Below are 27100 nucleotides of genomic sequence, written 5' to 3'. Positions count from 1 at the left end.
TTAATCAGACAGAAAGAATTATTTGGGATTTTTATGTAAATTAGAGAAATTGTATTAATAGGAATATTTTTCAAAAGCTTAATAGTGCAAACTATGAAATAAAAAAATTCATAAGAATTATAAGGTAGAAAAGAAACACATATGTAGAATCTCTCTGCAAATACCATTAAGTTAGACTGGAAAAAGGGCATGCAAAGAAACAGAGTTAATTTATTCAGTAGTATCAAGCTCCCAGTATACCTAACAAAAGGACTTCTTGCACAGTTTAAGACCTTGGCAGAGATGTACCATGAAGAGCTTTACCTTAAAAATAGGTACTTGAAACCAGTCTTATAAAAATATATGCACACTTGGTATTAGAGAATGAAAGATGCAAGTATGTTGCATAAATGTGATGTATTTCAAATATATATGCTATCTTCTGGGTATAATTTAAGCAGTATAAGTTACATTTCTGAAATCCCCAGAGCTATTTCTGTGGAATATCAGCACTAGTCTTCTCTTGGACAAGTGTTTAAAAGTTAGCTCTAGGAGAAGGGATTTTAGAATGTCTGGGAAGAAAATATGCAAACATAAACTGAACTCCTAGAACCTGCAAGGACATTGTGACAACACACTGTGCAAGTGTGTGCCTGAGCCCAAATGAAGAGGGAGCAGTAAAGGCAGAAGAAAAAAAAAGCTGGGTTATGAGTTGTACAGGAACCAGAGGTATTCTGAAGCTGGAAATCCACCTGAAGTGATGCTAACATAAGATTTCTTTTAGGAAAGAACTCTTCATAAAGCTTATAAGTGTTGTCCTTATAAAGTAAGCTTCAGAGCTGAATGTTGTGCAATTCACACAACGTTTCTTGAAGGACTTATGAATATGAACTTTCAATAGAAATAAAAAACAGCTGCCTAAGGATCAGTTGCTATGGTGGAGGTACTCAGTGTACTATAGAAGTCATCTTTGGACCTTAGATCAATGAAACTTCAGTAATTAAAGAATACTTGAAATAGTCATAGCAGAATCATAAAAGGAAAAAGTACTTTGGATGTTTGTGCTAGGCAAGTTGGATCATCCTAGTCCAGGACAGTCACTGGATATTCTGTGTAATGCTCATAGAAGGTAAACTACAGTCTTATTTCTTAGATATTAGCTGTCTCATAGTGTAATGCACCGTGAGGTTTGTGCCATTGTGGTGGTTGCCTGTGTAGTGCTTTGTAGTTAAAACAGCACGCTAAAAATGAAAAATGAGTCATTAGGGCAGCTACACTTTCTGGTACTTCACTTTTGCAAAATTCTGTGTCTTCTAACAATGTAGGCTGAAGTGTTAATGTTTTTGTACATTGCTGCAGTTCACCTTAGTGAGGAAGTTCACTCATTTGCGGGTTGATAGGCAGCCTTCCTGGGACTGGGAAGGTGCTTGCTCACAATGCAAGCTGAGAGCTGTTTTTGCTACTTATAGACCAGTGCTCTGCAAAATGGAGATAAAACTAAGGCACCCACATCCTGTCACACCATATAGTTCTTGCAGGCTGCCATTTACCAGGAAATTGAAAGAAGTCCATTAGCTCCAAACACTGTTAAAGCAGCAAAGGGCTTGATTTCCCTTATACTGTGTGGAGGTGAAAGCGAGCCCTGTGAGCTAGACCTTCTGCTGGGTCTCTGACACCACCAGTCTCTTCCTGGTGGCGTCAGAGAAGGAGCAAAACCAGCTCTGGCTACTTGTCAGCCATATCAGGTTTGCAGGTGAACATGAGTACATTCCCATAATTTGTAGCTAATGCAACTTTTCTTGCACATCTGTAATCATTATTTGCTGTCAGTTCCCATGTCTGTTTTTATCCTTGCACAAAACATGTTAAATACACAGCTTAAAATTATTGAAAAATTCAAATGTATTTTATTTTTGAAATACCTATACATTTCAGATGAAATTATAGACTGGGGAAATTGACGTTTTATTTTTATTATTTTATAATGTTAGGAACTTAAATTTTATTTCTCTTTAGCCATAAACTTAAACAGGGCTGACGGGGTTTTCGAAGTACTCATTTGGAAATGAATATGTTATCATCTGAAGAGAAACATAGATTTTAATTAAGCTTTCTAGTTTACCTGAAGTCAAACATTACTATCCCATTGAAATCTGGTCAAGACTAGGAAGATAAACTTAGTGCCATGGTTATATGTCACAGGCTTGCTGGGCAAGCAAACCTAAATTACTGTCTCTGTAGTAGACTGCACTGATCTTTTGATCTTATCTCCTCTGAATTTCAGAATTTCTGATCAAGTTAGCAGAGCCATAGCAAGCTGTCAAGGCATCCCTAAACAGGCAATCTAGATGACAATTCTGAAGCAGCTCTAAGTTCCTAGTGAAACCCTGGTGTAAGAACAGGTCACTGTTTAGGCTGTGAAGACTGAACACATCTTTTACATGGAGATATTTGTGATGTGGAGGCATCACCGTAGTCGTGGGCCAGTTTCCTGGAGTGTGACATAAGCAGGTGCACGATGGTGAGATAATGAAGGGTCAGGCAGGAAAGGACCAGCCCCCTGAACACAAGACCACTCCAGTTTAGAGGTAATCTGTGGAAGCTGCTTCAGAAGGAGGGAATCAGGAGCTTCTAAGCATTGGATGGTAGAGGGGGCAGGAGGCAAAAAAATCGAACCCAAAAAGTAGCCAATCACAGATGGCTTTTGCAATTTTAGGCTTCCCAGCAAAGAGTATAGCGTTGTTGGGTAGTGGATGTACAGAGGGCAGAGGAGCCCTGCAGGACCTGCAGCTATCCCCAATCCCCCCTCCGAGCCCATTCATCACAAGCTGTTGTCAGTGTCAGCATTAACACAGAGCCTGGGAAAGGAACACATGAAGACATTTTGTTGATCAAACTTACTGCTAGAGACCAAACACATTTAGCAGTTTTTTTTACTTTTAAGTGTTCAAATAATTCTTTTGCCTCCCCCTAGTGAGGTGGAGGATTGCAGTGGGTTTTATCTTCTTTGTGTGGTGTCTCTATATCTCTGCCAAACCTGCGTATGAAGAGTGAGCAAAACTTCAAGCTGACTAATGGGTAAACACCAGTGTTGATCTCTCAGCTTTGTCCCCTAAGATCTGAAGTCAGAAATTTAACAAGATAATGGGAACCCTCCCATGATGAAGCTACTCAAATCTAAACTGAAGTTGATTTAAACTGAAATGGGAGTTTGACCAAATGCCTGACTAACTGTAATGACTCATAGTCAAAAAGGACATGACTACATGGTACAGCAAAGCAAGACAGAGAGGCCCCTGAACAAGCAGTAACACAACAAGTGGCAGAAGCAGGATTTTTACAATCACATTTGGGAGTGTAGTGCCAAAGCTCATTAATGTTGATGTGGTACAAGATAACTTTCATTAGCAACTGCCAGTAAGTTAAAACTGAAAGACAAATCAAGTTTGGCAATTAAGCCATTTTAGCATTGTGTACCTTTGCACAAGTAAAAGCACCTGCACTCCTGGCTAGAGAGCAAATGCTCTGGCAAGAGGCCCACATTCCTCATGTAATGTAGACTCTTGTTCACAGGTCAAATATATTGCAACTGTTCTAATTTGATACCTGTGATACCAAGCACAGTGGGATCCCACTCAGCCATCAGCCACTCACCTCAAAAGTTCCATTTCCATTCATCAGAGAACTGTGTTCCTCTGGGGTAGCTGTCTGCCCCATATATGTGCCAAAATATGTTGACAGCCTTTAATTCAATTTTCTTTTACATTATCTGCTGTGGCCCTGGAGGATTGGCTATTCATCTCTGATCACTGCATTCCTTATTTTCTTGGAAGTTTAATAATATTTGTAAATATTTTCTTTGTCCTCGTCAACCTAAAGAAGACTTTATCCTGTCATCACTGCAGATGCCATTGGTCTGTCCTTAATTTCTTTGGGTCTTGGCTATGTAAGTGTACATAAAGAATATAATTTATTTCCAAAAGGAAAGAAAGATCCTATTGTGTTAACAATGCAGAATTGATTGGGTTTGCAGCAGACATTATGGGCAGAGCATCATGCATTCTTGACCTTGGATTTTCCCACAATTTCCTACAAAACAATCTTGTGCAGAAAAATGGAAATCCAGGAGCTAAGAATTTTACTTTTTTATAGATTTTTCAGAGTTTCTAGATGTGAGGATATTCTTGATAATCCTAACTAAAATGTTGCAGCTCGTTTGTCTTTCAGTATTGTAGTTTCAATTGCCTTGGGCACTGTTGGGCACCATTATAAATTGTCTTTCATAATTTTGACATGAATTAAACTGCCTTGAAAGTTTCAGTTTGCGGCATCAAGTATTACCAAAACAGACAAATTGACAAAGAGTTTGGGTGTGGGTTCTGTAGACTGTGCAGGGTTTTGATCATAGTTCAGTTTATCCAAGTACTAACAGTATACACACTGGTTCAGAGGAGCCCGTGGAAATCCAGGTAATTCCATACTGGAGTTGGTCTATGTGCCCCAAATGAAGGTACAGAAAAAGCTCTCTGCCTTCCTGAGCCAGCAGAGCTGAAGGTTGAATTAAGCACTGTCAGTCCCCACTTCCTATTTGTGTTTGTTGCTGGGGGGTTATTGGAGTTCTTATGTGCTTATGCGTTATCTGCTAACATGCCAGACTCTGTAGCAGTCTATATTCACGTCATCTTTATTCAAACTGTGGGCTTAATTCTTACTTAAGTCAACGATGAATTTGTGTGCAGAAGTACTTTCTTGAACAACTACCAAAACTTTTTCTCTTTTGTAGTTTTTTCATATTAGCAAATTTGTGGGGCATACTTTTGAAATGCTAAATACGTGATAAATAATGTCTTCAAGTGCCTTAATCCACACAACTGAGAAATTTTGTACATATTTCCTTAGTTAAAAATGAAAGAGCAGTTAATTTTATGAGGTCGTTTGGTCATATACTCATCAGGATTTCAACCAAATGCTGTAAAATGTAGGCTTTGAGAGAGACAAATCTTACCCACATTTTGCACATTCTGTGTCGCTCTGCTTCAGCTTTTCCATCTGTCCTCCCAGAAGACAGTACACATGCTACTTCCAAACTGCTCCATCTATGTGTATGTGTGTGTACAAACTGATACTTGTTTTACAGATCAAATTGGGTTTCTGACCTCCCACTTCCAAGTAGTAGTTGTTCTTGTTATTGTCATAAGATGTGTAATGCTACTATATACATATTTCCTATTATTAGACATCAGAAATGTTTACAGGTCTGTGGAATTTCCTGCTTGTGCATAGCTGTGCCTACATAAAGAGTGTAAAATTATTTGGAGCATGAAATTCAATGTTCTCTTAACTTTGGCCTCAGGGCTTTCCCTGGGTCCCTATACATTGAAAGGTCCATAAAATCCTTTTCCTACATAAATTCTTATCTCGCATCTTTATCTAGTGTCTTTGATTTTACTTTTCTTTCCCAGACCATCACTTAATATTTTTAAAATAAAAAATTATAATGAAAAAAGGAAACTATGAAATGCTAATGAAAATTGCTTGCCACATACAAAAGATGGAAGCATAGAATGTTTATGTTCCTTTTGCCTTGAATTATTTTAAGTGGTACAGAAATTAGTCTTGTTCAAATCCCAAGAAACATGAGCTTTAGATTTCACAGGTTCTTTGCTGGAATATGGGGCACCACAATCCCTGTGAACAGAGCAGAATCCTTCCATTCCAAGCCTTTATTTTCATTTCCTGAAACATTCAGCATACTCTATCTTTTAGGAAAGGACAGTCAACACAGGATTTAAAGCAAAATCAGATGAACTATTTTCACCTCTTTTTGCTTATGATTATCAGATGGTTTGTTAGTTAAAGCTGGAGCTCACACCTCACATTTGTTATAATGAAAATAGCAAATAGAGAAAGAGAAAAAAAGCACGTATTTAAAACGCAGTGAACAGCCCAGAGTTGGGCACCAAAATTGCTGATCTGATTTCAAAAGAAAAATAAAAAAGGAATGGGGTTCAAGAAATCACTTTCACTTAACATTTTTTATTGAATTCAGGAGAAGTTGTGTGTACTCAGCTCTCTTCTGAAATCTGTTCATCATTGCTTCTGATGTGACATGAAGTACAGGCCCCTTCTTGATAGTGCTGGCTCAACTTCCCTGAAGGGACAGAGCTCAGGTTTTGCAAAGATTTGGAGATAGTGGGAGGCTTTGGTTTGTGTGTGCACGGCCCTCTGGGGAGCTCCAGTTCTAGGAGTTTCTCTCGCTGTAGCCCTATGACTGTTCCTTTTTATGCAATCAGACAGATGTGAGCATATTTCTTTATGTCACTTTCAGATCCCTTGTCTGCAAACTTCATAATTTTAAATGGATTTCTAATTGCAATATGCCACTATCTCCACTTTGCATGGGATGTTACACAGGCACAGAAATGAAGGGTACATCCAACCACTCATGCAGTATGTAACTAAAAAGTGGAATCCCTGAGAAGGACTTGGTCACAGTCCCACCTTTTCTCATTCTGGCTGAGAACAAGAAATTTTAATTAAATAGTGGTAATTTCTGATTTTCAATAAAAAATTATTGATAAATTTTAACAGGCAGTTTTCTAAAAGATGCTTCACTGAATGATTTACTTTTCATATGATTTTTGAATTAGTAATGGTGGTAGAATCTGACTCTTATGTGATGCTTCCCGTCAACATTTTGTACGTATATATTACCACATTTTAAATTGTACCCTAACAAGCATGCAGTTGATTTAGCTGTTGGTCAGTGAATACTGTTTGTCACAATATTTTATGAATAACAAAAATGTTTTTCAGTAGCATATTTGATGAAGGACATTCGGTTCTGATCATGTTTGGCCTGAATGTCTGGAGGAAAATAAAAAAAGTGGGGATAGTAGCCAAGTAAAATCACTCTCCCTTGAAACAAAGAGAGTTTGCTGGGTGCAGCTGGCAGCCCCGGGAGGGCGAGGAAGCTGCCCAGCAGGCAGAGTTGGTATAGGAACAGTTCTCCACTGAGCTGCGTGATTTTTTTCCCTCTGTACTCTATCCTTTCAAGAAACAGAAGCTAGTTGTCTATCAGCCAGTGCTGGTTAGGATCTTCTCTTCATGCTGGAAGAAATCTGGGTCATAGGAGATGACTGAGACTAGCAGGATAGTTTAGAGCATTGCTGCTTGGAGATGTGAGGCTGGGACTTCAGCTCAGGGAGCAAAGGGACTGCTGAGGGTCCTGTTAAGCTCGGAGCAAGAAGTTGTAGAAATAAAAATGACAGATCACTGGAAAAGGAAATTTTTGTGCCATATCTTTATTCTGATTTGTGCCTTTCTGTGGCAGTTAAGAATCTTTCAAAGGCTGGGGCTGTGCAGGCAGAGTAACTGAGCACAGTAGAACCCAGCACTGTGCACTGGAGGTACAGAGCAATGGCACATGCATTACTCTGCTGTGGAATAAAGCAGCTAGTTTTCTTTAACCCTGAACTGAACAATCATCAGAGAATGCAATTAAAACTTAAATTTGTGAGTAGAAAAAGTCAGATCCTCACTCAGATCTTAACTCTGACTCCAGCATTCTCATTTGAACCTGTTCTCATCAAAGACAGCAGCTGACTCCAGCCCCAGCATTTGGCTCAGTAGCACCAAATGTCACTGCAGTCCTCAGAGCAACACTCCTTTGAGCCATTTGCCGTCTTCTAGGAGTATCAGGAATTTTATATTCACAGCGCTGTCTGAAAAGCATAATTTTTGCAGCAGTGCTGAATTACTGGGAGCTTCACCTTTGTGAGCAGAACAACTGTGGGAACAGTGCCCTGCTGAGGGTCTTGATAGTCAGGGGCTGTCAGAGCAGCCCTCAGGAAGACCCCACTATGGCTTTGCAGCAACACTGAGTGTTGCTCTCTGGTGGGTTGTTGCTCCATCGTTCATCACACTCTGGTGCTGCTGGAATGAGACTGTTTGCCAGCACTCAGCCCTGCTTGCCCTGCCCTCAGCCCTCGGCCAAGGTGAAGCCATGGCACTGCTTCATATGTCCTTTATCGTTAAAAAATATGCAATACATAGCAATCAAAGAAGGTTTTAGAGGCTATTAAAAGGATGGATTTATGAATTTGCACAGCACTAGAATGTTGTTTGAGGATCCTGTTTGGATCCTTAGGCTTTCTCTAAGAATTTTTGCTTGGTTGTTTTTGTTTTAATCTTTATTTTGTAGCATTGGAAATGTTTCTTTTCCCTTTTTTCTACTTTTTCTGACTCAAACATTGAAGAATACTGATAATTTTTCATTATAAATAATATGAAATGAATATAAGCAACCTGACCTTGAAATTCAGACTTTCATCTAAAATTTTTACTGGCTCAGAATGCAATGTGTATCTAAGGTTACCAGAAAAAAAAAAAAAAGCTTAAATGAATCATTAAGGTGTCTTTTCAGTCGTCTATGTGTTTTCTTTCCATTTTTGATTGTGTTTTGATCCCATTTTGTAGGACAGCTAAGTATTTGCAAATCCAGGTATTGTCAACTGGAGATAAAGATGTTCAGAGCAGCTGAATATCAACTGTTTACCCTCCTCCCTCAGCTCCTCCAGGCCAGTTAGCTATTTTTGTTTGGGTTTTTAAACATAGCAGAGGATCAGAGAAAAATACTGTTACAAAAAGGAATAACTCACAGGCAGATGTCATTTCTTGAAAGAAATGTTCTTTTCTTTTTAAAAAGCACTGGCTGAATCTTTTTGAAAATCACTGATTAGAGTCCTCACTGACATAATGCTCCCAGTAAGCACAGAGCTGTTGAAGCAAAGACTTCATGCTAATAGGTCTCTAGCAAACAGAAGATATTTCTGGTTTCAACAGGCTTTATGTTGTCAGTGGCTGAAATGTTGATCCTAGAATCATAGACTCATCGAAAGGCTTGGGTTGGAAGGAACCTTAAAGATCATCTAGTTCCATCCCTCACTCTTGATATGGTACTAAACTGTTCATGGTTTGAAGTTTGAGCTGATTAAAGGTAATTTAGAGAGATATTTTCAAGTTGTTTCTGTTTTTTAGAGCAAGGGACCCATTTTCTATTGCTGGCAAAATTACATAAAAAGCAATATGCAATCAGGAAGATCTACGAAATCAGATAATGCTTTAATCTTGAAAGAGCTCAGAGATATCTGCCTCTGAGATGCAGAGAAGCAAGTCAGATATTTAAATAAGCCATGGTGCAATGAAAAATTCTGAGATGAAGTAGTTTAACCCTACCTCACACTCACTTTATCACAGTCATTTCTCAGCTGTAGCCTCTTTTTCTGATCAAAACTCTTGAGAACTGAGCTGCCTTCAGCTGTCCTCCATAGCTCCCCAGGACTAATAGAGTTGGTAATTGCAAAAACATGGGAGCAGGAATTGCGAGGACAATGTAATAGTTGTAAGATCTTTCCTCCTTCTGCTTGCCATAAACAATATCCATTCAGCAAATCTAGAAGCAGCCTGTCTGTATAACTAAGAAGAACACTGTGGAGCAAGTGTTTCTTTCTGCTCATGGTAGATGTGGGAAAGGAAGATCAAGAAAGGTACAACAGAGCTAGAAAAATCATGACTAAAATTAGGAACTGGGGAGCAGACAATTTAGCATGGTAACAATGTGCATCTGGTTCATGACTTTGTGTGTGCACAAATACTAAAAATATATAAAGGGCAAAGCAAATATTAACACATTTATATATTCTTTTGTGAGTAGCACAAAATTGCCAAGCAAATATCACATTCCTCATGTACAGGTGTTTCTTAATGACTGGGGATAGTAGCCAGTGTTTCATAGTGGAAGTAATTGTTGCATCAGGGTTTGATATTCTCCTTTCTTGCAGATAATTTGCATGGTGACAAGTATTCCCTGCAAAGCAGCCTGGACTTTATCCCAAAGATTCTGCCCCCCCCCCCCCCCCCCTCGCGTCATATTAATGAACTTGTACAACTAAAAATAATTACACATGCAAATGTGGTGAAAAGGAGGTTAATAGGGAAATTTCATGAGTGCACTAGAGAAGTGGTTTAGCCCTAACATAGGTCTGATTGCTTGAGCATGTGGGTGCTATGGTAACTCAGTTTCACCATTTGGAAGCACTTAAGCTCTAAACCGCAGTAAGCTGCACCCTCTTCCTTTTGAGTAGGGTTCTGTATAAGAAAGGCAGAAGTAAAGCAGCATGAGAGAAACCACAGAGTAGCAAAGGTGTCGTTAGCTATAGTTCTACAAGTGGATTACTGCAGTTAAAGTCGTCCTATGAAGACTAAGGATGTCATTTAAAGTATAGTGCAATTGATAGGAAAGCCTTCCTTCTACCTGCTAAGTACACAATATTCCTGCATGTTTATTTTAGGTTTGCAAGAACTGTGTACATGAGAGAAAGGACTTGATTTGCTGCTTTTGGGGTTTATTCTACTTCAGGTTTATGGTTTTGAGAAATTCTACGTATCGTTGGTAACAACTGTTGTTTCCATGAAGTAAATATTTCTTGATGGAAATGTCTGTTTTGGTCTGTGTTTTTATTTTTCTTTGGAAAAATTAAACTCTTCTGTTTATTTGGCATAATCAGAACCAGAAAATTACTTTTTGTAAGTGACTAGAAATATTTCATTTGATTTCAGTTTAATTGAGAAAAAATATTATTTCAGGATTTTTCTTGTGCTTTTTTCGTCACCCTTTTCTTAAGACAGGCTCAGTATGTTAGCAGAAGTTATACCTGGTATTAATTTGTTTTAGCTGATGAATGCTGACAAACTTTGATGTTTGTATTTCCTCCTCTCTCCTGAGCTTGTAGTGTTATGTTCCTCCTTGTATCTGTCAGCTATAAATTCTTAATTCCATCTCTTTCTTCTGGCTGCTGCCCTTGTACTTGATTGCTGGTTAATTTGAATTTTTCACCTTCTCCACTGCTGTAAATGCTGATTAGTGCTTATAGGCGACTCTGAAATAGAGAAGGATAGAGATAATTCCAGTCCTGGAAGGTGGGCAGCAAGGAGAGGGTCATAGAGCAAGCATGAATTTCGGAAGTCAGTTTTCACAAAACCGTAATATCACATTAGCTGTAGTGTAGGCCTGCACCTATTCCTGAGCTGTGCTCTGCAGGATGAGCCAAGGCTTCCTCAGTGCAAATCAGGTCTGAGCCCTGGCACGTGTCTTGGGAACAATAAGGCCTTTGACTCCCCAGACACATGTTTTAACCAAAGATTAAAGGTGGTAGGAAAGAATGTCAGGATCAGGCTCTGAGGCAACAGGACAGTTGTGTTAAGGAGTTGCTATGGGAGGCAATTATTAATGAACTTGTACAAAAGGAAATATTTTGAGAAATCAAATGGAAACTATTTTAATTATCATTGTGAAGAGTCAGAATGGATGTTACATCCTGGTGCCAAAAGGAAACAATTGGCATTTCTCAATCAGATCATTTCTGAGTTTTGTTAAATTAAAATTTACTGTTCCAAGATTATATCCTTAATTTCTGGTGAAAATAAATATTGTAAATATTGCCTGTGGGAAAGATATTATAATATTTATTTAGTTCTAATTCCTATGATTACTGCAGGGCTATGAAGACTTTTACCAATTAGATTATGGATAACTTTGAAGTGATTTGATGGCTGCAGCTTCAATGACCACAAGAGTGGGGTTTTTTTTAGGGCTCTCCCAGTTACATGAGAAAATTCTACCCCGTAAACTCAAATGAGTAGTTTATTTTTTTGACTCAGAGCATGCAAAATTTCACATATTTTTAATATGAATTTTATATGGCATTTTTAAAATCGATTTTCAAGAAGCAGCATTTTGTCCAGAAACTGGGAACAGATTTGGGTTCCCCCCACCCCTGCTGCCCTGAGACAGTGATAAAGAATAAAGTGTAATTCTGCAGTCTGTGATTATGAAAGCACTTCAGCACACATGATCCCACGTATAAAATTTGAGGGGTCCTCTGTGGTGTAGAATTACTCAGATGTTTAAGTGTTTGCTAATCTATTCTTAGGTCTGCCTAGATTTGTTTATAAAGTAGCAATGGATCCCTTTATTCTGTGTTTGCAGCAAAAAGAAGCAGTAACATTTCTGGCCCTGATGCTCATTTACTTTAACGTCTCTTTAGCTGGTTCTGGCAACGCAAGGGAGCCTTAAAGTAGGTGTGAATTACATCCTATCCCACTTGAAGTTTAAAAATAAATCAAAGAAGGGCAGCTGGCAGCAGTTTGTAAGGCTCCTTGCCTTACTCACCCCTTCACCTCCCACCAGGAACTGTTCTTTTTTTGCGATTTAGTGTTGGCTTGCAGTGGAGCTGCAATGTCTATGCTGTTTGCTAGAAGACCCCCTCAAAGAGCTTTACTCCATCTGAACAAGTAGACCACATCCTGTTGCGTTCTGTGCAGATGTGAAGAGCCCTGACCCCGCTGAAACAGCGCTGTTCAGCTGTAAAAAGAGGGAAGACAGAATCTGGACCTACACAAGCTGTTGGTGCAAAATGCTGCCTGGTGGGGGTTGCTGGGGTCTGTCCAATATGCCAAAGGCTGGAGAGATCCTGGGAAAAGGGAAGCAGCTCTGCAGAATCACTAAGCATTTTTTCTGGCAGCAAAACCCAGCTGCCAACTGTTTTACAGACAGGAGGCTGAGAGGAAGGATTACTTCCTCTGCCCCCTCCCAGCTCTGGCAAAGACATGAGGAGTACAGCTGGATGTGAAGAGCCAGCTGGTATGGTACCACACTAGATAAAACACCAAATGCACTATTAGAAGAGGCATCCTCCGTTCCAGACTTCTCTATGCTGTGTGTACCAAGGAATGCAATCCTGAAGCAATCCTGTGCTCAGAGGGGACAGCCTGAGCTATCATCATGCGAGCGCAGTCCCCTGCCCAGCCCAGCAGGAAATACAAAACTGGGTCCATTTTACTCACTGTGCAAATTAAGCAGCAGAATGGAATTAAAAGGCATGTTTCCTGTCATCAGCTAATGTATTTTTGCACCTATAAACATGATAACATTTTTAGGCTCTTAATGCCAATTCAACAGTATTTCCATTTTATCAGCTGGAGTTTGAGTTATTAATAACATCACACACAGGAAATGTGTGCTGGCATTTCCTTCTCCTTGAGAAGATCAGACCCTGGACTTACTTGAAATACAGTGTCTTTTAACACATTCTAGGGCTGAGTTGTATCCTGCTGAGTTGCTTGGTCCTGCCAAGTGGAAAGCATTTTCCTGAGAGGGCAGCAACAGGTTGTCTCTTTATATGATTGGACTTATGTGTGACCACACATAAGTTCAGTGCAGTGGGTGCAGTCAATACTGCAGAGGTGATGTAGCAGCTCCTGTACTCCCAAATATGACCCAGACAGCCTGCTGTCCCAGGGCTTTGAAGTGATAGACTTTTTTTTTTTTTTTTGGTGGCCTGGTTCCTTTCACAGTTTTTCCATTTTCTGTTCTTGTTGAACATTGAAAGGTTTCTTCATAATGCAGTAGTCCCATGTTTCTCTCACAGGGCCTGTGTGTCTTTGAGCTTTCAGCGGAGAGTGGTCAGCTCATTCATTTTTAGGTGTATTTTGCTGGCAGCCTGTCATTCCATCTAAAACCTCTCTTTCTTCCAGCAGCTGCATTCTGTCTGCCAACTGGTAGCCAGAGAGGAAAGGGAATGAAAGCCATTAGCCTCGTTCCCATCTGCCTGTGGGATATTCTGATTATATCTTTTTCCAGGGCACCTGCTTACGGCCAGATCTGCTCAAACGTTACTGATGGGTTGCAAATCTTTCAGTCAAGTCAGCAGGAACCAACCAGTGGCCAAATCAGGAGGAGGGAAAGGGAAGTTTAGAAAAGTTCCTTCAGTAGTAGGAACTTTGTATATGCTCTAATTCTTCCCCTTGGATTATCTACACATATTATTTTCAAAAGGTCTTATGGCTGGATGCAGTTTAAATTTTGAGAAAAGCATCCTGTTTAAACTCATACAAACTTCATTAGTTTGGTAATCATCAGGCTTTCATAGTGCACAGCATGTTTTTTGCAGGGTTGGATATTATTATTAAATTTAAAAAGATATTTTTAGATTGCAGCCTTCAGTCTTCCAGAGTTATGTTTTAGAACATAAACATGAGCAGACGGTTTTGTCTTCGAGTTTAACTTTTTTAGCTCAGACATATTTGTCTGTGCTGTGGGACATTTTTTAAAAAATAAATTAATTGTAGCAATATACCTTCTAATCTTGGAGTAGCAGAGTCTGCTGTATTGGGATCCTTCTTTATTTTCCTTCATTTTACCCAGTATGTCTCAATAAGGTTACACAGAGAAATGTATCTGCTTTGCTGCTTGAGAGGATTTTTTAGTGTTCTGGTGCCACCTATTGAATTCTTTTCAACTGCATCCTATTCCATTGCTATAATAAAGCATGTCAGAGAATAGAATCACAGATGAGCGGGAGACACTTAAAATGCTTAGATGGATGTAAAACTGCCATGAAATTCTGCTAAAAACACCAGTGCTTAGTTGGAGGAGGGAAAAGGGTAATCTAGGACTGTTCCAAACTGTTTTAAGACCCTGGTCTGACCAAGGCAGGTGGACTAAACAATCTCGAGGTCACTTCTAACCTCGAGTTCCATGATTATGTATAACATTTAGCATCTGTCACTGTGAGTGACTAAATTTAAGCTAGTAGCATTAATCTTAACTTTACAAGGGAGAGGATGGGGAGAATTACTTTCACGGAAATCTTAAGGAAGTGAATGAGGCATCCAGAAACAACACTGTGACAAGCTTATGAGCCCACTACTTGGAAGAGGGAACTTTGATGTATGGGTATTTTTGTTTCCATTATGTTTGCATCAGAGATCAGCAAATAGCTCGAAAAGTATTTCTGAATGTTTCACTAATCTCTGAGCAGAGTTTAATTTAGGACTTTTTCTGAAACTTCTTGTATTCTGTTCCTGGAAAAGTTTTTAAAGTGAAAGTTGATCTATGTAGATGCTCACAGAAAGTTAAGTTTTGGTTTGAGGTATATTTGATGTGCTGAACCAGAATAAGATTTGGGAAGGAGGGGGAATAATTGATTCTTCAACTTTGAAAACAGACTCATTATGGAATTTAGAGTGAAAAACTGCCAGTTTTCAAACACTGAATTTTAGAAAAAAAAGTGAAAATGCATTGAAAATTAATTGCCCAGAACAAATATGAGTTTATATAAATGCTAGCTTTTACAAGGTTCCTTGGCATTTTAATATATATAGTTAGATTATGCAATTGTTGTAAAGAAATGTTCCAGACGGGGGATTTCAAATGCTGAAGGTACATTGATAGTTCAAAAGATCAACTATGTTTTTGTTTCTTATCTGTAACATCTCTCATGTTAGGAGATCTGCTAACATTCTGTAGCTTTAAAAAGTATGTGTGGTCTGTGTTTCAATGGAGAATATATGGAGAATGAATTTACATACTAGACCTGCTAATACAGTGGCTTCTAAACCGACGTTATTCAGTCTGTTGTCTGTCTACTGCTTCTTTAGATATTATACTCTTACAATTAAGAGCAATTTTATTTTGACAGTTTCATATGATTCCAGGCAAAATGTAGGCAGACCATGTCCTCATGTCATGGATCAAATTTTAGGCAACACCTCTCCCCACTTCTGTAAAGAAAGAAATAGCTGGCTCTTCATCACTGTTTTTAGCTGAGCTTCATTTGACTTCTGTTGCTACTTTTTCTGTAGGATATCAGGCTACCAGCTTTTTCCAAATTTTAACTTGTAGTAAGAGGTCCTGAATAACATGCAGTCCACAGGAAATTCAACTGCTCACTAGAAAAATATTTACAAGACATTAGGTTTTGTTTACATTCATACTCATATCATGGCTTATACACGCTTCATGACAGTTCTGAGCACAAAGAAATCGCTGACTGTTGGCAGGTGACTTTGTCCCATGGTTGTGGGATTTTTTAGTGGCTGTTGTTGATCTTCTGAACTGTCCACACAGAGTGCACAATCTGAAAAACACGTGCCACAAAAAAAAAAAAAAATCCAAGATACGAATATAGTGGGAAAGAACTAGTAGAAAAAGAGAGGAGAAAGGAAGAGACAAACAGGTGGCTGAAAGTTTATGGAACAGTCCTAGCAAGGAGTGTATGAACAAGTGGGTTTGTTCCTTGCTGAAAGCACAGCAGGCTGTTTTAAAGGGATATGTCTGGAGGGAACTTTGGGGATGGATTTCAGGATTCTTGTGTCAAAGTGGAATTTTATAATCCCCAAAATTAGTAAAAGACTGTAGCCTTCCAGTACTTAAAGGGGTCTTATAAAAAAGAGGGAGAATGATTTATTGTGTGGACAGATAGTGATAGGACAAGGGAGAATGGTTTCAAACTAAAAGATGAAGGATTTAGATTAGATGTTAGGAGGAAATTCTTTACTATGAGGGTGCTGAGGCACTGGAACAGGTTGCCCAGAGAAGTTGTGGATGCCCTGTCCCTGGAATTGCTCAAGAACAGGTTGGATGGGACCCTGAGCAACCTGATCTACTGTGTGGCATCTCTGCCCATGGCAGGGGTGTTTGAACTAAGTGATCTTTGAGATCTCTTCCAGCCCAGGCCATTCTGTGATTCTATGACCATATGCTTGATATTTTAGGGGGTCTGGTTGTTGCTACATCCAATAAATATTACTTAAGAATGCGTAATTCCCTAGGGAAAGATCAGCTGATAGTTGGGAGGAAGGAATGTGTCTTTTCATATTTTTGGCATATGACTATGTTTAATTCCTTGAAAGTTTAATTTACACTTTCTCTCTCTTTTTCTCTTTTTCAGGAGAAGACACAACAATGACCACACCTGGTAAGAAACCTTATTTACATGGACAGAACTGCATTGATTTTTTTTTTTTCTGATAATTTCTTCATTCCTTTGCCCACACATGGTTACTTCACAGGGCATATAACGCATTTTCATTCACTTCATGAGATGAAATATGCGGTCTGCATAGGCAAGAATAACAGATAAGTCTGGTTTTGAGTAATGCATTTGAATATATTTTAAAACACAGCATTTCGCATGAAGGAGGTACAGTCAGCGCCAAAAAGGGTTGTACTCACTGGATGTTCATCTGACACCTGTTGGACCCCTTAACACTTTGAGTGTTCAGTGTGCCTTTGCTTATTAACAAATTCCCAGTGTGCGAGTGCTCCAGCACTGTGCCCTGTGTCGTGGACAGCTTTGTGTTCCTCCTTGGCCGGGCAGACTCGAAGCATTAACGAAACTGCTGTCCCTCTCACCACAGGTGTCTCTCCTGCAGACAGCACATACTTGTCCACGCATGCAGGCTCCACCCCTGCCACGGAACTCAGCAATCCACCACACGACAGCACTGCTGCCCTCACCACACGCACTCCCATTGCCTCCGAGAGTCCTTCATCAGGTTTGCCGTCTTCCTTTAGATGCCACTCCCTGCTCTCAGAATTGTAGGGGAAAACTTAGTTCAACATCAAGGTAGCCTTTTTCAGCTTACGGTTCAGCAGATAGAAAAGATGTCTGCCATTTGGCACAGTGACAATACCAGGATTATTTCCAGGATCTGGTATCTGAGGGCCAAGTCTTGCAGTCATCACAGCAGTATCAAAATGCCAGCTGCTGTCAAGAAGGCTGCTGCCAATGCAAGAGCAATAGGAATGGACCTGAAAAAGAATACAGAAACCTGTGTCTGGTTTATAAGCAGGGGGATAAATATTGAAATATAGTAAGTAATATAGTGAGCAAGATGTATGATCTGGCGAAAGGTTCTTGTTTCTGAAAGAACACAAGCACTATTCATAATGTGTTTTACTATAAGAATATAGCAAAATGTTTTAGTTTTTCCCAGTTGACAAATTGTAACACCATTTTTTATGTTGACTCCATCCTGGATTATGACTAAATAATGAAAAAACAAAAATGGTTCTTGTACATCAGAAAATTCATTTGTAAGTGGTATACTCCTAAAAATTTGCTTCCTTTTAAAATACTCATTTTCTGTTTTATTTGCTATGCTAACGTCACTTTTCTTTCAGACTCTTCTCCAAGTTACAAAAATTCCCTATGAAAAAAAGCGGGGAAGGGCTGTGGTATAAGACATTTCTGATGACATAGCCATATGAAAGAATGCATTTCACTTTTGATGCTGATATGTTGTTTATTTCCTTACAGATGATTACAATTCAACATCCTTGCACAGCACCACCTCACCAGTCAGCACGCCAGCAAACACTGGAATCACCCCCACTCACACAATAGGTGACAAACTTGCACACAGTTACCACAACTATGATGCTTGAAGCACAGAAAATGTGCTAGAATGAGGCAATTCATTTTGGATTTCTGTTATCAAACCTAAACATATAAATTAGGCATACAGCTGCATTAAACTTAAGGGTGTTTTTAGGAATCTTATTAATAGTTAATGAGTAATATTAAAGATATCAGATTTGCTACTTGTCAAGCGAGTGCAAAATAGAAATCATTTACACACAGTGGCACGTAGTAGGGGGGTAAATCTGTCAATTACTGTGTCAGTACTCCTCTTGTTATTCACAGAAATTTGCCCAAGCAGCAAAAAAGTGTGAATACATCCAAGATCTCTGTGCTTCTGTTTTCTGGTGGCTTCCCTTTTGTTTCACACAGCAGTAGTATTTTCTTGGGATCTAATGATGCAAGCACTTACACCCATTATAATTGCATTTGGGCTGTAAGGAATTACTCAGGTCAGTAAAATATGTGTGTGTTCTTGAGGAAAGTACATCCAGGAGTTGGACTCTTACCATCACATTTAACTGCCCTTCGAGCAGCTGTAGGCTGCTGTCTGCTCTTTCACAAACTGAGCTTAGCTTTTATTTGTGGGTGTTCTGCCCCTAACAATCTTGGTAAGTCTACAATGGATCCTCTCAGTTTGCCCTCTCATGAGGGTCACTATTCAGCCAGGTGAGTCCCAGCCTGGGGGAGGCAAATATAGGGCCTATCTTCTACAAAAAAAAATTAGATATCAGTCTCTTTTGGTAATATTTATACCTTAGGATATTTTAAACCACTGTTTTCAGGATGAAGATATTCTGTACAGGTTTTCTAAATACCATAAAGCTCATCATTTCTTTTGGATACCTTAGTGTAACAATTATTGTAAAATGATCTGTACTGTTGTATAAATTTCTTTCCAAAGGCAAGAGTGGCAGTGCAAAAAGAAGGCAAATTTTGGTTCTTTAGTGACATTTTATACTGTTCAGTTACCTATTCCATACCATACATATCCTGGAAAACTGCTATAACTTATCATACTGCTATGAGAATGTGTGATTTTGGAATATTCATGTGTAACTTTGTATTCAGAAATATTAATAAAAACAGTTTGATTTCTAGTTCGGTGATGTCATTGGAAAATTGTGAAAGACACATGATCTCTAAAATAACTAGTTAAAAAATGGGGTTATGTATAGCTGACAATCTCTTCCCTATTTCAAATGCGAGAGGAGTGCTAAATAAGTTTGCTTGCATTGAATATATTTAATGAAGAGTTTGGGACAGTATTGGTCACCCTTTTCCAGTGCTCTGTGGAAAAAAACAAACCTGGTAAGATAGACCTTCATTTTGTTTTCTTTTCTTATAGGAACCACAGTGACAACTTCATTACCTTGTGGTAAGAATCAAACTTCTTATTCTCCCTCAGTCTTGAAATGTGACCAAATAGTAAAGTCAAATGCAGAAAATTGGTAAAGCTGATAAAGCAGTAAAAAAAAAAAAGGCAAAGAAAACAAAAAACTAATCAGTTAGCATCTCGGGTTATTTTATAAAATGTCTTCCAGTTCTGGAAGAAGTAGGAATAAAGTTATTAACAGTTCTAGTCTTCTCACTTCCACTTACAGTTCTGTCGAATTGCCCTGCATTAAGCTGTTTATATCAGGGCTGCAGAATTGATCTACTTCATCCCACTAGGCCCTCTCTAGTTTTTCCCCATCATGTGATAATCACATGGTGCAAACTGCAATTCGTAAGTCATGTAGAACTAAAGTTTAGGCATTGATTTATCTCTCTTCAGAATTACAGGCCTCTCTAATTTTCAAGAATAGACTATAGCCATTATTTACTAGATGGTTCTGAAATGCTTTGAATAGGAAAATGTGAAATATCTGTCAAATGAAACAATGTTTCAAAAACAAATGATCTAACATTTCAAAACAAAGTATTTCACTTTGATCTAACATTTTAAATGAAAGTAAATCTATTTCTGGAATGTACATATTTTTAATTTTTAGTTTTCTTAACTAGAGAATTATTGGAAAGAATATTTTATTAAGGAAATTTTCTGTTTTTACTAAACATTTTTCTTAAGTAAAAGATAAATAAAAAACAAAAATAAAGAATGAGGAGCAGCTAATTTTCAGTATTTTCTGATTCTTAAAACACATGGGAGTGCCATAAAACATTTAATGCTTTTTTAAAAATTGTCATAAAATCATTGTTTGCTATTTTTCTTTTAGGTGATGGTATTGATAGCAGCATAATTGAAGAATACAGCAATAACACGGCTGACGTTGAGCTGAGAAATCTCACAATATCCAGAGAATATTTAATTGTGGAGGAAAACAAAAGAATAACTGCGGATTCCACCACCTATACAGTAAATCTTCAGAAATGCATGAGATACACAGTTCAAGTTAAATCCTGTCCAGACAATTATCTTACTGTTCCACCAGGTAGATATACAAGGGATTTAGCAGGGGTTTTTTGGTGGTGTTTTTAGTTGGTTTTGTTTTGTGGGGTTTTTTTGTCATTTTGGTGGGTTTTTTTTTATATGTAGTCATTCAGCTTCCCTGGGTTTCAGCATCTATTTTTGTCTCTTTTCAGAGAATCAGACAGAAGGTTTTCATACTTTGTGCTTGATTTGCAAGATATTTTGAAGTTGCACATTAAAACCCCTTAGTATTTTCGTAAAGTATAATATAAAAAATGTAATTTTTTCATTTTTAAGGGAAAAGGGAACTTTAACTTCCCTGACCATATGCAGTGTAGTAAGCAATAGCAAAACCAGCCACCACTTCAAAGCTGCTATTTACACTGGAAGTTAAATTCTTTGTATATTACCCTATGCCAATTGTTTCTTTATATTGCAGAACAAGTAAAAAAATATAAAGAGTAAACTTATTTAAAGACTCAATATAGCCAATGTCACAGTGATGTATAATATTAATTCTGTTTCAGTCAACAGTGAACCTTTTGTAGTTGAGAAAGAAAACAGCACATGTGCATTGTTATGTTGGAGTAGCTCACTCGCCTGTGCTGATGTGACTCCTGTCTGCACAGGTAAGTCACTTTTATTCATTCATTTTTAAAAGCAATGCTGATGTTGTATTTTGATGACAGATTTAGTCTTTTGGCAGATTTAAATTAATTGTGCCAGTTTGAGGGAAGTGTAGTTTAGAATTTCCAGTATCACCAGTTTGGGAACTACCATCCCCACGCACTGCAGATCTGGGGAAAGTTCAAACCCAGACAGATCTTTTGCTGAGTTTACCAGCTTCACAGATTGGAGGCTTCTGGAGATTTTGAGGTCCTGCTTGGAGGCCTGATGGAGAGCTGAATATTTTGGAAATCCTGCAGTTGGTGAGTCTGCTGTGAGCTGATCCCTTGCAGGCTGCCTGGGCAACTGGCTGTGCAGGCTCCTGGATGGTCGGAGTCCAGGCTCTCTGCTCCTGGAGCCAGCCAGCATGAGGAGATGCTGGCTCAAAGGCAACTGGTGTGATAGGGAAGATATGGATGCTGACTGTCCTCAAGTGTCCCAGGAAAATGTCTGATGAATGTCTGGGGCTGGAAATTTCCTCTTTCAGGGAACTGAAGAGATAGGAAGCCATTCCAGGGTTCTGCCAGACTCTGATGACATATTATGATTTCTCTGGGAAACCTGTTTTCTAAAAAAGTCAAATCATAAGAGCTTTCAAAAGAACCTAAAACTTGGACTGGATTGTACATTGGATCAGGCCGTATGTTTTTCTGTTTGGAATATTGTGACAGTTTATTGCAAATTGCACTGAATAAATATGGTAGAGAAAATCCCAGTTAAAATGGGGCCATGCACTTTTGGAATTGTGGAAAAAATATTGATCAACCTCTTTTTGTGTCTACAGATCCAGTAAGCTCTACAGATTCACCAGACTGCATACCTCCAAATCAAAAGACATGTAAAAGTCTGAGCCATTTATCACCCAACCGTGTGTACAACTGCTATGGAACCATGTATTTTCATAAAAATGTGGTTGCCAACCAAAGCTTCTCCATAACTACAGATTATGGTGGTAAGTGTAATGCTTATTTTTGCTTTACATTCCACACATTTCTGGGAACCCCTACAATGAATCCTGTGTTTCCTGCGGTCTGTGTTTCCTGCGGTTGAAGGTATATTTTGAGAAACATGCTCCACCACGCTCAAGTTCTCCTCCAGCTCCTCCCTCCTGGTCTCCTCCCCTTGTGTTTGTTCTGTGATTGCAGTCACAGACTTCATTTCCCTCTCCAGGCCCAGTCTCAGTCTTCCAGTCTGATGCCTTTCTCTCTTCCTATCAGAAATTGTGATTTTTTTTTGTTGTTGTTATTGTTTTGGAGGTTGAGAACATGGCCAAATATAAGGAAAAGTACAGGCCTAGTCAGAAACAGGTCTTAAATTCTTGATTTGAAGAAAGGCATAATAGAAGAATTGCAAAGAATATCTCCATATAAAATGATACATTTTTACAAAGCATTGTCCTTGGAAATAGCTTAGCTTTATTTTTCTGAATTATAAAAGAAAACAACCTATATCAGGTAACCTGCAGGTAAAAATGCAGGCCAAACACATGGTTTGTTAAAATTATAAGAGAACAAAACCAATGGTTAATATTTGGAAATGTTGGACAATTATAGTAATATATGACATTGTTGTATTCACCTTATCCAGAATTAATTAAATTTATGAAATTGCTGTAATATGATGCTTTTACATATACTCAGTTTATACTTATGTATCATTTCTTGGAATGAAATAGAGTACAATAAATATTTCACATTGTTTGGTATCTTGCTTTAGTATCTGATGAAATTTAACTTATCAAAGTAGGTAAAAAGAAGAATATTTGCATTTTCATTTGTTGCTAATTATTGTTCTTTTTCTTTTCCAACAGCTCCAGAAGCACCAGAAAACCTTGATGTAAAATTTAATGAGACAAATGTAAAAGTTACATGGAAGAAACCTAGCGACACTTCAAAGGGTCCCATACATGGCTACCTTGTGCAATGCTTTGTGTATGGCCAAGGTAAGTATATTAAATACTTAAAAAGTATTTTAAGTATTTAAATATTAAAAAGTATGTTAAATACTTCATTGCATGTACATAATTACAGAGCACCAAGCATGATGCACTGTCAAACCGTATCGGAATCTCTTAAAACTGCCTTTTTTTTTTTTTTTTAACAAACGTTTACATTTCTTTCCTTTGAGGTTGTTCCAGTTGAACCTTCAGTTAAGATTATTCAGTTTCCCACACCAGGACACAACCCTGTCACCTTCAGTTCTCATTTTTCTTGTATTAAGTATTAGTTCTGACAGTTGCCTGATCAGTTTGCAGAATGGTGCTCTCTGTCTCAGAAAATGCTGCTATAGCTGGTCAATATATTCTCTGAGAAGACCAGGACCTGCCTTCTGAGTAACAAGAATGTATGTAAAAGTAAGGGATCCTGAGTATGGCAGTTAGTATAAACATGTTTAGACAGGTATAGCTAGAGGATTGTCTTCTACTAAATGACCACTCTTTCAGAGATGCTGGTCTAGGCCATCTTACATTTAAATGGTTAATTTTGTAGTCATTACACTGGGATAACATTTTCCAGATGTGAGCTTCTCTTCAAAACAAGGACTGGAAAATGAGGTTTTTAAATTGAAGAGCCTGATAATAATAAATATGCGTTAGGTTTAAGCTAGCTCTGGCTTAATTCATCCTTTCTATTCGCATACTGCAGGTTATGTAAACCTGGACTGCCACAGGAGCCAAAGGCTGTCGTGGTCCTGTGTTCCCCAGATACAAATAATCTCTCCCATTCTCCATGCCTTGAATTTGACCACTACCCAAAGGGGTGGCAGCCCCATGAACCAGTTTCTGTGATTGATTTGGCTTGGCCAGTGTGGGAGACCGAGGTAGTAATGTGGGGGCGCAGGGAGGTCACATCCGAATCAGCCAGAAGGAAACATGGGAAGGCTGTTGCTCCCCAGTTTCCCAGGCCACCAAAGCCCCATTTGCAGTGTGGGTTAATAGCTTTGCCCAAGTTGCTTCTCCTACAATTCCTTTCTCTCCTGCTTGCCACCACTGAAAGCACACATCTCTCACACCACACCAGTACAGACTTGCTCAGTGTGCAGTGACACCTTTCTACTAACCCCTTCCCAGGCTGAATGCAGAATGTGGTTTTATATTTCCTCCTCTTCCTGAGCCTTCACTTAGTATTAGTAAGCAAGGCAAAGCAACCAAGTAAAAGGCAATTAATATAGAAATACACATGACAGTGGTTTTAGGTAGCTCTGATAAAGTGTAAGAGCTCCTACGCTTATAAAATAGATTTCATTAATTTCATTAATTAATTTAATTTTTCAGTTTTTTGTAAGGAGACGGAAATCAACACAACTAACTGGACTTTCAACATACCTGAACCCTATAGCAATGTTTCTGTATGGGTGACTGCATATACAAACTCCAAACAAAACAGAAAACTTAAGAGTCAACCCAAAAAGCATAACTTTACAACACAAGAAGGAGGTAAGTCTCGTTTGCTAACTATTATGAATGAGGCTGATAATAACACAAAGAATACGTACTCTTCTCTTGTAGTTCATTATATTTTATACATGGTATTGCTATTAACCAAGAAACTGATTAACATTTAAATAATTGTATTGACACTCATCAGTGTCTCTTCTTTAATTTTTTTATGTTAATCTATTTTTAATTGTGCACTTGGTATTAGTATTGTTCTTACTTATATAAGATTCAAAAAAAAAAAAATTCTTCATTCATTTGCAATTTTTGTCAAGATTTTAGAAAGCATTATGTCCCAATCTAAAGAAAAGATTCAAATTAAACAAAAATAGAATGAAAAACATTTTTGTTTTATTTTGTGGCTTGCAAGCTACAAAGCTGTGCAGACTGTACCTTCTGCTCTGTAGTTACCTGTTTGCTTGAGGCAGACCTGCATTGCCCAGGCTACAGCAGCACTGATGTCTGTACTGGGTGTCGATCAGTTTGGGTGTACCCGTACACAGTTGCCTTTCAACATTAGGTTAAAGACAAATGTGTGCCAGCCCTTATGCTGACAGAAAGGTCTGTGCACATTTTTGGGGCTCTGCTTTCAAAAGCTTAGCCCTGTGGTCCCGGTTCTCTGTTTGCCATACATGTTCAATTGATAAATCTAGATGAGAAGCTAGAAAAACCCCAAACCAACAGACTTCACAGATATTCTCCTGATGCAGAAAAGGCGTAATAGGGATGCAGTCCTTTTTACTTTGTTGGGGTTTTTCCCCCTTTTAATCTTCAGATGAAGAGCCTCATACTATTTTAGTTCCTGCTTTGAGGAAAAAGCAATAAAACAAAATCCAAACATACCCAAACCCTCATATTTATCTAGTTTCTTCCAGTACTTTTTTAGCTCTAGCTGCACCACCTCCAGATTTAGCTAATATAGATATACAGCTAAAGGAAAACTATGATGGCTTATACCTTGTAAGATACTAAATTAATATTTCCTTTAATTTCATTGAATAAGCAAAAGATTTTTTTTTTAGTGAAAAATAAAATATTATCTTTGTGATAGTGATATAATGATAGTTTAAAGTAGCGGTTGCTTTTTTCCCCTAATAACAGGAATAATTAAGTCTTTTGTTGCTTTTAGCACTCCTGGAAAGTCTGTAGAAATGGATATATAAGAACATTAAACCTGACTGCTGTTTTTATTAAATGTGCTTCTGTAGAGCTTTGGGAAATACAGGGGCTTCTGGCAGACTATTGTTTTGAATTTGAATCCTATCCCTCTGTGGAATATGCAGAGCTTTTGCAGCCAGTTTTATAGACAATCCATGTAAAGATTAGAATCCCCTGATTTCTCTGGGTCACTGAGCTAACAAATTTTAGTTTATGGTTTGAAGTATATAGGGATCAAAATTGTCAACTGAAGCTCCACAAAAATAAAAATCGGATAAATTAATTAATTGATAAAGGTAAACAGTTTGATCTGAGACTTATTTAAAAATGGCTTTAATTTTTAGGCAGCCCTAGTTTGAGCATGATCACGATTCTTTTCTCTATGAAAATCTTGTTTGAGCATAGTATATTTTGAAGCCCCCACTTTCTGGGGTTCCACTTACATTTTAGTAACTCAGGAAGATTACAGTGTACAGTATAAGTTTATGGGTCTCAAAACAACCTCATATCCCTTCTTTTTTTTGAGAAAATAACAAGTTGCTTCCTTCATGAATCAATAGTATTGATTAGACCTTCTCCAACTGTTATGACATGGTCAAGCAGATAGTGGGAGAGTTTTATGGCTTCTTGAACAGCACAATGTATCAGTAGAGCAAAATTCCTTGGAAGCAGGAAACCCCTACATTTTATAAAATGTGTTTTCATCTTCAACAAACACATTACCTACAAAAGAGTTCACTTTCTCCTTGTCACAGCTCTCTCAGTAGTATGTGGAATAACAGGAATAACAGATCTGCCCTGCGGATAAAAACGAGCAGATACGTCGTAACCTCACACTCAGCCAAGTAAAATACCCACATGAGATATTTGATCTGCTTGTAAAGCCATGCACCTCTTAGCTCTTTATATGAAGAAAAAAGTAGCTGCAAGTAGTTTGCAAGTTGAAGTTATTTTGAAGAAAATTTCCATGGTGATGTTCTCCTGAAATGTAGCCAATGGGCCTGCCTTATGGAGAGGGTTATTTACTTTCTGAAAGGTTTTATAAGCTCTCAGTGAAAGGTTCCTTGGGCTGTGCCCCTCAGTCTGAAACATGTTTGCTGCAAAATACAAAATTAGAGTTAGAAAACACAGATTAGACTTAACGGATTCTGTATCATTAAAAAGTAAAAAGTTGTTGTGGTT

General features: G+C 38.3%; 1 protein-coding gene across 4 annotated transcripts in view; it reads left to right on the top strand.

Annotated features, from left to right (window-relative positions):
* The window catches only part of PTPRC (protein tyrosine phosphatase receptor type C), a 92278-nt gene that overhangs the window by 47718 nt on the left and 17460 nt on the right, over nt 1–27100 (top strand). For 2 of the 4 annotated variants that reach the window (XM_051804287.1, XM_051804276.1), the window contains exons 3-11: nt 16773–16799; nt 17242–17379; nt 18144–18230; nt 19594–19623; nt 20465–20680; nt 21186–21287; nt 22109–22276; nt 23135–23266; nt 24599–24760. In XM_051804287.1, coding sequence (XP_051660247.1) covers nt 16773–16799; nt 17242–17379; nt 18144–18230; nt 19594–19623; nt 20465–20680; nt 21186–21287; nt 22109–22276; nt 23135–23266; nt 24599–24760 — 1062 coding nt within the window. The remainder of the gene's footprint in view (nt 1–16772; nt 16800–17241; nt 17380–18143; nt 18231–19593; nt 19624–20464; nt 20681–21185; nt 21288–22108; nt 22277–23134; nt 23267–24598; nt 24761–27100) is intronic. The other 2 variants (XM_051804298.1, XM_051804309.1) reach the window with 2 other exon arrangements.

The sequence above is a fragment of the Manacus candei genome, unplaced genomic scaffold, assembly GCF_025592945.1.
Source record: "Manacus candei isolate 608988 ecotype Guabito, Panama unplaced genomic scaffold, ASM2559294v1 h1tg000005l, whole genome shotgun sequence".
NCBI classification, from domain to species: Eukaryota; Metazoa; Chordata; class Aves; order Passeriformes; family Pipridae; genus Manacus; species Manacus candei.
This window is presented reverse-complemented; position numbering and strand designations above follow the sequence as displayed.